The 10,863-nt window shown below is 34.1% G+C and overlaps 1 protein-coding gene across 1 annotated transcript; it reads left to right on the top strand.

Annotated features, from left to right (window-relative positions):
- The first annotated feature begins 673 nt into the window (after positions 1–673).
- On the top strand, positions 674–10,647 carry LOC149794482 (uncharacterized). The gene is made up of 8 exons (XM_089969122.1): positions 674–801; positions 1,442–1,489; positions 3,118–3,252; positions 3,979–4,026; positions 6,726–6,860; positions 7,528–7,575; positions 8,801–8,848; positions 10,457–10,647. The coding sequence occupies exons 1-8, from the start codon at positions 756–758 to the stop codon at positions 10,645–10,647; spliced, it is 699 nt and encodes a 232-aa protein (XP_089825248.1). The 5' UTR covers positions 674–755.
- The last annotated feature ends 216 nt before the right edge of the window (positions 10,648–10,863 follow it).

Below are 10,863 nucleotides of genomic sequence, written 5' to 3'. Positions count from 1 at the left end.
AATGTTTGCCATTCGTGATTGAGGCCGAAAGCGTTTATTACTATGATATTGACTCTCTGTGGATCATAAGGCCATTACCACCGTGTAGTAAATATACGTTCGTCACAGGATGGAATTCGTGTCCATTTACACAATTGCATCCCTTTATCAATTTCATAATTTTCATTATCTCTGTAAGTCAAATCAAAACATTTAAAATATTCATTTTATAATTTCCGTTATATAGTACATACAAGTAGTGAATAATAACAGTGATTCTTTACCTACAAACACACACTCTACTATCTCCTGGATTTTCTAATTATCAAGTAGGCTAAACTATATGATGCATTTTGGGATCAAACGACATAATTTCGGCAAATTCCTCTGTGGATTGGGTTCCAATAAAATATAAAGACTCAGACATTGCATTTTCTTTATTTTATTTATCATCCTTCTCAGACAAGCATAGCACTATCTTGTAGATTTAAAGTGATTCTATTCTTTGTAGTAGATCTGTTTTCAGAGTACCCATTCCTGACCATCCACACCATTACATTACTACCCGCATTTCATAATGTTAATTATAGCATTAGGTATAATAAAACAATCGATATACTGAGTTATATTTTCCGATACACTGTATACAAATGTATTGAATAATATCAGTGACATCTTATGTTTCAGTGGCGAGGCAATGTGTATACAACGGGCAGGTGTATAAGGACGGGGATGCCTTCATAGCCAATGATTATTGTCACAGCTATTGCTGGTGTATGGGTTCGAAGACGATATGTACGATGTGTCCGACTCAGACTTCAGGTTTGTGCAATATCTCTGTCTCTTTCAGTCTCTTCCTGGCTCTCTCTAACTTCTAAAAATACACATTTCATAAGTAAATGTATCACATATGTTCTAAACGCATTTTTGTTAGTTGTAATCATGAATGCACAACAATGAAAACAAGTCCAAGATGTAATCTGCAGCGTTGCTGGATTGCAAATCGTAATTGTATTTAATCTTATGAACACAAATATGTCTGAACTATGCATGTGGTCATCTTGCTCATTCTGATTTGTATCCTGAAGTAATAGCGTCTACAAAGAGACAGTTATAAACATCTCTTGTAGTTTTCTTTTATTTCTCTCCTTCTCTCTTTTTCAGAATTCACTCTTACTTCACGTTCTATATTTACATACTAGCATTCAAATATTTTATGAAGTGAGCATCGTGTACAATCATATATGTCTGTATTTAGCTTCTGAGCAACTGTATTATCATGTAAATTAATGCCACTATTAATTAGGAACTGACATCGTTATTACGATAACCAAAATAGTATTACACAATTTTTATAGTCGATTCAGAAACTTAAAACCCTTCCGTCCAGTTTAAGAGATGAAACTGGCATTTCACTCATGATGATGTCATACTGGTTGATTTATTTGTACTCTTTTTGCAGCGTCTGCAATAAGTCCCACCACATCGCCAGAATCAACTAAGACAACAAGTAAGCTGTTGACATTCTGTGATATCGTATGGTATTGATACCGATGTTTGCATTTAATTTATTTGAACATATAACCATTTTCTCTAATGCTTAGCATCATTTACTGTCCTTGAATCAGACATAATTTTCTTCTCATACCTTCGTTTCCAATGTCGGTTTAGCCACGAATTCGGCAATGCTTCTTCCCTTTTCTATTGCTTGATGTCGTTGCTATGTATCATTATGTATATTTTTGTTTTCAAATATTTGGAGTTACACATGGTTTCGGTTGCTTCTAAGTCTGATCCTTTCTTGTACGTCTATTAGTCATTCATTTAAGTCCCCATTCAATTGAGGTTTAGATGTTGTTAGTTATAAATTATTCCTCACGTAGTTAATTCGTTTAGTTCGGAAAGTAAAGTCATATTTACTCAATACTTACTCAAACGTTGTTATAAATATCTCAATGTACGTTTCTCATGGGGTATGATTGAAAAAAAGATTAATTTCGTTAATGACAATGTGTGGCTTAAAAGTCCATATATGTAACCATATTATTGTACTAACATCACTTTCAGACAGGTTGTTTGAGTGAAAGGACTATAATGTTTAGATTGACAAATGTTCAGCAGTACACCTGTTATTGGAAAGGCCGCTAAAGAAGGTGATGCCTTTTCGAATTACACGTGCAAATATTCCCTACATTTGTGTCCATTGCCTACATAGAGAATAAGAACATATGGTTAGATCTGCATACCGTCAGTCGATTTGGAAAAAGGGAGAGAGGGACGCAGCAAAAGCGGGATAGAGCGAGAGAGAAAGATGAAAGATTGCCACGTTTTCTGTCACCGTTGAGCAGCAACATGAAACAATTATGTACTCATTTGAGACATTGAAAGTTTTTCGTCTGATTAGGGACTCCGTTATATTAGATGATTCGGGGCAAGAGATTGTTTCCCATTGGTGATTGAGACACAGAGAGTTTTATAATGTGATACTGCTTCTCTGTTCATTGCAAGGCAATAGTCAGCGTGTACTATATGTAATTTCGTCACAAGAAGGAATTCGTGTCCATTCATGGCATTACATCACTATTAACATTTCATAATGTTCATTATCTCGATAAATCATAGCATAACATTTAAAAATGACTTTTTACATTTTTCGTTATAGTACATAACATATCGAACAATAACAGTGACTCGCTACCTACACACACATAAACACACACACGCACACACACACACACACACACACACACACTAATGTCTCCTTAATTTTGTAACTTTCAAGTAGACTAAAGAATCTGATGCTCGTTGAGTCAAACGACATAATATCGGCAAACACCCATGTGGATTTGGTTCAATAATGTATAAAGAATCAGACATGGCATTTTCAATATTTTATTTACCATTCTTCTCAGACAAGGATAACATTACCATTTAGATTTAAAGTGATTATGTTCTTTCGAGTAGATCAGTGTTCCGAGTAGGCATTCCTGACCATCGACGCCATTACAATACTACACACTTTTTATAATGTTAATTAAGTCATTAAGTCAAATCAAACAATCAAGATAATGATTTATATTTTCCGATACATTGTATACAAATGTATTGAATAATATCAGTGACATCTTATGGTTTCAGCGGCGAGGCAATGTGTATACAACGGGCAGGTGTATAAGGACGGGGATACGTTCATAGTCAATGATTATTGTCAAAGCTACTGTTGGTGTGTGGGTTCGCAGATCATATGTACGATGTGCCCACCTCAGACTTCCAGTTGTGTACAATATCTCTGTCGTCTTCACTCTCTTCTTTCTATCACTAATTTCGGAAGATACACTGTTCATAAACTGATGTATCACGTTTCAAATAAATGTAAGTTTCGTAATTTTGATCATGTATGAACAAAAATAAAAAAAAGCCCAAGATGCAATCTGCAGTGTTGTCGGATTGCAAAACATAATTGTACTTAATCATATGAACACTAATATACCTAAACAAAACATGTGGTCATCTTACGCAGTCTGATCTGTTTCCTGAGACATTTGCGTATATGAAGAGATAGATACCTATAAAAAGTCCTTTCCCTTATGGTTTTCTTTTATTTCGTTCCCTCTGTCTTTTTCAGTCGTCACTGTTAGTTCATGTTCTATATTTACATACTAGCATTCAAATAATTGAAGACGGGTGCCTTGTGTAAAATTGTACATGTCAGTATTCAGCTTTTGAGCAGTTGTATTATAATGTAGCTTAATGCCACTATCATTTAACAACTGACACCGTTATCAAGAATAAACAAAACAGTATTAACACAATTGTTATTGTCAAGTCAGAAACTTACAACCCTTTCGTCCAATGTAATAGCTGAAACTCTTTTTGGCATTTCAGTCATCATAATGTCATGTTGTTTTATAAATTTTAAGAGCTGAAACTCTTTGCCATTTCACTCATGATCATGTCACACTGTTTTATTTATTTTATTTATTTGTCATAATTTTGCAGCGTCTACCACGAGTAGCACCACATCGACAGTAACAACTGCGACCCCAAGTAAGCTTTTAATATTTTGTGATATTGCATGAAATTAACACAGTTTGTAAATTAATTAAATTTGAATGATAATGAGTAACATTAAACTGCATGTTTTTGTTTCCTAGACTTGTTTTAAACCTGTTATAATTTTATTCTCATACTTTCATTTACACTGCAGGAGTAAGCACGATTTCAGCAGTGCTTCTTCGCTTGCTGAAACATGGACTATCTTATTTGTTTGATCTTTTCTACTGCTTGTTTGTTGTCTTTGTTGTGTTGTATTTTGCGTTTTGTTTGTTTTAAATATTTAGTTTTACTCATTGTGTGGGTTCCATATAAGCCTGCTCATATGTAATACGGTTATTCGTTAGTCATTTTGACGTCCGTTTAGTTTGGTTTTAGATCCTGTTCATTATTAATCATTCCTTATGTTGTTAATGTTTTTATTTTCGATAATATTCGTGCATTTACGCAATATTATATCTTGTAGACGCAATATTTAGATGTATTACGTTATCATGTGAATCAATCATTTGTAGTTTGACTATGAAGGCAAATTAACATAAACAATACACATATGATGCACCCTTCACCGTTGCCAGATTACAAAAATGTGCGTAGGTAATCGTGTTTAATCCTACACATAATACAATACGTAGAATTGTTCCTTCAGGAATTTGTTAGATCGAGAGAGATCCGCATAAAACCTCTCTGATAATTTCCTTCTATTTCTTTCCGTTCGCACGTATACAGTATTCACACCTATTAGACTTTCTCTATATTCTTTTTTTTACATACCAACGTTAAAATATTTGTAGCAATTATCTTCTTCCAAATTCTGACACCTACAACATTGCGGTTTTAAACAATTGTACAATGATATAATGTAATGACTATATCATTAAAAACTGACACCGTTAGTATATTTAGCAAACACAGGAGTAGCACAATTGTAATTGTTGTGTCAGAAACCTATAACCATTCCATCAAATATAATAGCTGAAACTCTTTCGGCTTTTGAAACCTAATTTGATATATTTGTGCTCCTGTTGCAGCGTCTGCAACAGGTATCACCACATCGCCAGAAACAACTATAACCACAAGTAAGCTATTGACATTTTGTGATATTACATGATATTTTTGATACCGTTTTTACATTTAATTAAGTTTGAACAGATCACCATTTTCTCTAATGCTTTGCTACATGGAATGTCCTTGAATCAGACATTATTTGCTTCTCATACCTTCGTTTCCAATGTTGTATTAGCCTCGATTTCAGTAGTTATCCTTCCCCTTCTGAGGCATAAAATATGATATAATTTTGTTTTCTTTCATATTGCTTGTTGTCTTTTCTACGTAGCATTACGTGTCTTGTTGGCTTTAAATAGATCATGTTACTATTTCGGTTGCTTTTAAGTCTGACCTTCCTTGTATGGCCATTGGTTGTTCATTTAAATCTCCATTGAATTAAGGTGTAGCTCTTGTTCGTTATAAATCATTCCTTACGTAGTTAATTCGCTTAGTTTGAAAAATACTGAACCATTTGTTCACAATTTACTCACTTGCTTTTATCAGTGTATCAATTTACATTCCTTCTGTGTATGTTTGAAAACAAAAAGAATACTTTCGATAAGGGCCTTACATGTAGATATATGTAACCATAGCATTGACCTAAACTTACTTTCAGGCTATGGGTTGTTTGAGTGAAAAGGCTATAAATGCATAGATTGACAAATTTGCAGCATTACACCCGTTTCCCGGAAAGACTCTAAACAAAGATAATGCCTACCCGGGTTACACGTGCAAACATTCCCTGCATTTTGTCCATTGCATACATTGAGAAGAAGGACATATACTTAGATCTGCCTCCCGTCCGTTGTTTTGGAACAAGACAGAGAGGGAAAAGCGAGATAGAAGGCGAGAAATGCCGAAGATTGTAACGTTTTCTGTCACCGTTGAGCAGGATCATGAAACATTTATGTACTCATTTGAGACATTGCAAGTTTTCCGTCTGATTAGGGAATCCGTTATATTAGACGATTTGTAGGAAGAGAGTGTTTGCCATTGATGATTGAGACAGACAGCGTTTATTACTTCTCCTCTCTGCATGATAAGGCGATTACCACCGTGTACTAAATGTACTTTCGTCACATTACATAATTTGTGACCATTCATACCATTACATCATTATATCAATTTCATAAAGTTCATTATCTTGGTAAGTCAAATCATGACAGTTAAAATATACTTTTTCCGTTATATAGTGCATACAAGTATCGAATAATAAGAGTGACACTGTACCTACACACACAGGCACACACACTCCCTACTGTCTCCTGAATTTTGTAATTGTCACGTAGAATAAAATATATGATGCTTGTAGGGTCAAACGACATAATATTGGTAAGCTCCCCTATGGATATGGTTCCAATAATGTATAAAGGATCATTCATAGCATTTCATGTTCTCTATTTATTTGTGATCCTTCTCAGGCAAGTATAACAGTGTCATTTAGATTTAAGGTGATTCTATTTTTAGAGTAGATTCGTTTTCAGATTGGGCATTCCTGACCATCCACACCATTACATTAATACCCATTTTTTATAATATTAATTATGTCATTAAGTCAAATCAAACAATAGAGATAATGATTTATTTTTTCCGATACATTGTATACAAATGTATTGAATAATATCAGTGACATCTTATGGTTTCAGCGGCGAGGCAATGTGTATACAACGGGCAGGTGTATAAGGACGGGGATACGTTCATAGCCAATGATTATTGTCAAAGCTATTGCTGGTGTATGGGTTCGCACATGATATGTACGATGTGCCAACCTCACACTTCCAGTGTGTACAATATCTCTTTCTCTTTCACTCTCTTTCTGTCTCTCATTAAGTTCTGAAGATACACTGTTTATAAGCAGATGTATCACGTTTCAAATGAATGTATTTTTCGTAATTTTGATCATGTATGCACAATAATAAAAAAAGTCCATGATGCATTCTGCAGTGATGACGGATTGTAAAACGTAATCGTGCGTAATCAGAGGAACACTAATATACCTAATGTTCTAAACAAGACACGTGGTCATCTTACTTTATCTGATATATTTCCTGAGACATTTGCGTCAATGAAGCGATAGATAGCTACAGACAAATCATCGCTCTTATAGTTCTCCTTAATTTCTTTCCTTTTCTCTTTTTCGGTTTTCACTCTTAGTTTACGTTCTATATTTTTATAACTAGCATTCAAATAATTGAAATAGTGCGCATTGTGTAAAAGTTTACAGATCAAAGTTCGGTTTTAGAGCATTTGTATTATAATGTGCATTAATGTCACTATCATTTAAAACCGACACAGTTATTAAGAATAACCAAAATAGTATTAGCACAATTGTGATTGTCAAGTCATAAACTTAAAACCCTTCCGTCCAATGTAAGAGCTGAATTTGTTTTTTGCCATTTCAGTCATGATCAATTCATACTGTTTTATATATTGATCATAATCTTGCAGCGTCTAACACAAGTAGCACCACATTGTCTGACACAACTGCGACCCCAAGTAAGTTTTTAGTACTTTGTGATGTTGCATGAAAGTGAGACAATTTTTAAATTAATTAAAATAGAACGAGGATGAGCAACAATAAGCTGAGGGTTTTTAATGCTTTACTAGACTTGCTATAAACCGGTTATAATTTTATTTTCAAACTTTCATTTACAATGCAGACGTAAGCGCGATTTTATTATTTATAAATTTCTACGCTTTCTGAAACATGGAATATGTTATTTGTTTGATATTTTCTACTGATTTTTTGTTGTCTTTGTTGTGCTGTATCTTGCGGTTTGCTTGTTTTAAATATTTAGTTTTACTCATTGTGCTGGTTGCTTATAAGTCTGCTCTTATGTAATACGGTTATTCGTTATTCATTTTAACATTCATTCAATTCGGTTTTGTTCCGGTTCATCACTAATCATTCCTTATGTTGTTAATGCTTTTATTTCCGATACTATTGGTGTATTTACGCAATATTATATCTTGTAGACGCAATGTTTAGATTTATTACGTTATCATATGAATCAATCATTCGTAGTTTGACTATGAAGGCAAATTAACTTAAACAATACACATATGATGCACCCTTCACCGTTGCCAGATTGCAAAAATGTGCGTTGGTAACCGTGTTTAATCATACACATAATACAATGCGTAGACAAAACAGGTAATCATCTTCCTCAGTCGGAATTGTTTCTTCAGGAATTTGATTATATATATATATATATATATATATATATATATATATATATATATATATATATATATATATGTGTGTGTGTGTGTGTGTGTGTGTGTGTGTGTGTGTGCGCGTGTGTGTGTGTGTGTGTGTGTATGTGTGAATGTGTGTGTGCGCAGAGAGAAAGAGAGAGAGATCTGCATAAAACCTCTCTGATAGTTTCCTTCTATTTCTTTCCGTCCCCGCGTATACGGTATTCTTATATTTTTCACTTCCTTTACATTCTTTATTTACATACCAAGATTCACATGTTTGCAGTAATTAACGTCTTGCAAATTCTGACACCTACAGTATTGCGGTTTTAAGCAACTGTACAGTGTTATAATGTAATGACTATGTCATTTAAAACCAATTGGGTTAGTATAAATCGCAAACTCTGGAGTAACACAATAGTAATTGTCGTGTCAGAAACCTATTACCCTTCCATCCAACATAATATCTCAAACTCTTTTGGCATTTCAGTCCTAATTTGATATATGTGTCCTCTTTTGGCAGCGTCTGCAACAAGTACCACCACTTCGCCAGAAACAACTACGAGCACAAGTAAGTTATTGACATTTTGTGCCATTGCATGGTATTGATACCGTTTTTTACATTTAATTAAATTTGAACAGATCACCATTTTCTCGAATGCTTTGCTTCATATAATGTGATTGAATCATACATATTTTTCTTGTCATACCTTTGTTTCCGATGTTGTAGTAGCCACGATTTCAGTAGTGCTTCTTCCCATTCCGATGCATGAAATATGACATAATTTTGTTTTCTTTTCCAATCCTTGCTTTCTTTTCTATGTAGCATTATATGTTTTGTTGGTTTTACATATTTAAAGTTGCACATTGTTTTGGTTGCTTTTAAGTTTTATCCTTCCTTGTACGGCCATTAGTTGTTCATTTAAATATCCAGTCACTTAATTTTAGGTCTTGTTCGCTATAAATCATTCCTTACCTAGTTAATTCGTTTAGTTTGGAAAATAATGAAGCATTTACTCAATATTTACTCAGATGTTTTCATCAGTGAATCAGTGTACGTTCCTTCTGTGTATGTTTGAAAATAAAAATAAAAATATCGATGAATTTAATGTGTACCTTAAGAGTCGATATATGTAACCATATCATTGCACTAATCTGACTTTCAGACAATGAGTTGTTTGAGTGAAAATACTATACATGATTAGATTAACAAATTTCCAGCATCACACCTGTTGTTCCAAAAGTCTCGGGTTACACGAGCGAACATTCCCTGCATTTGGTCCATTGCCTACATTGAGAAGAAGGAGACATACTTAGATCTGTATCCCGTCCGTTGTTTTGGAACTAAAGAGAGAGAGGGACGCAGTAAAAGTGAGATAGAAGGGGATAAAAATGAAAGATTGCCATGTTTTCTGTCACGGTTGAACAGGATCATGAAATATTGATGCACTCATTTGAGACATTGCAAGTTTTCTGTCTGATTAGGGAATCCATTATATTAGAAGATTTGGAGGAAGAGAGTGTTTCCCATTCGTGATTGAGACATATAGCGTTTATTGCTATGATACTGCTTCTTTCTGCATGATAAAGCAATTACTACCGTGTACTAAATGTGCCGTTCGTCACATTACATAATTCGCGACCATTTAGACCATTACATCATTATATCAATTTCATAATGTTCATTATCGTGGTAAGTCAAATCATAACACTTAATATATACTTTTTCTATTACATACAAGTATCGAATACTAACAGTGAGACTGTACCTACACACACAGGCACACACATAATATTGTATCCTTGATTTTGTAATCGTCAAGTACACTGAAATATCCGATGCTCCTGGGGTCAAACGACATAATATCGGTAAACCCCTCTGTAGATTTTGTTCCAATAATGTATAAAAGATCAGACATGGCATTTTCTCTATTTTATTTGTCATCCTTCTCAGGCAAGGATAACAGTATCATTTAGATTTAAAGTGATTCTATTTTTAGAGTAGATCCGTTTTAAGAGTAGGCATTCCTGACCATCCACACCATTACATGAATACCCACTTTTTATAATGTTAATTATGTCATTAAGTCAAATCAAACAATCAAGATAATTATTTATATTTACCGATACATTGTACACAAAGGTATTGAATAATATCAGGGATATCTTATGTTTTCAGCGGCGAGGCAATGTGTATACAATGGGCAGGTGTATAATGACGGGGATACGTTCATAGCCAATGATTATTGTCAAAGCTATTGCTGGTGTATGGGTTCGCAGATGATATGTACGATGAGCCCACCAAACACTTCCAGTGTGTACAATATCTCTGTCTCTTTCACTCTCTTCCTGTCTCTCACTAACTTCTAAAGATACACTTTCATTATCAGATTTATCTCGTTTCAAATGAATTTATTGTTCGTAATTTTGATCATGTAAGCACGCTAATAAAAAAGTCCAAGATGAAATCTGCAGTGTTGTCGGATTGCAAAACGTAATCGTTTCCTGAGACATCTGCGTATATGAAGAGATATCTAAAAACATGCTCTCTCTTATAGTTTTATTCTACTTCGTTCCTTCTCTTTT

This window comes from Sinohyriopsis cumingii, chromosome 8 (genome assembly GCF_028554795.1).
Source record: "Sinohyriopsis cumingii isolate HCF-2022 chromosome 8, ASM2855479v2, whole genome shotgun sequence".
NCBI classification, from domain to species: Eukaryota; Metazoa; Mollusca; class Bivalvia; order Unionida; family Unionidae; genus Sinohyriopsis; species Sinohyriopsis cumingii.
Note: the sequence above shows the minus strand (reverse complement) of the source record. Positions and strands in the feature narration are given on the sequence as shown.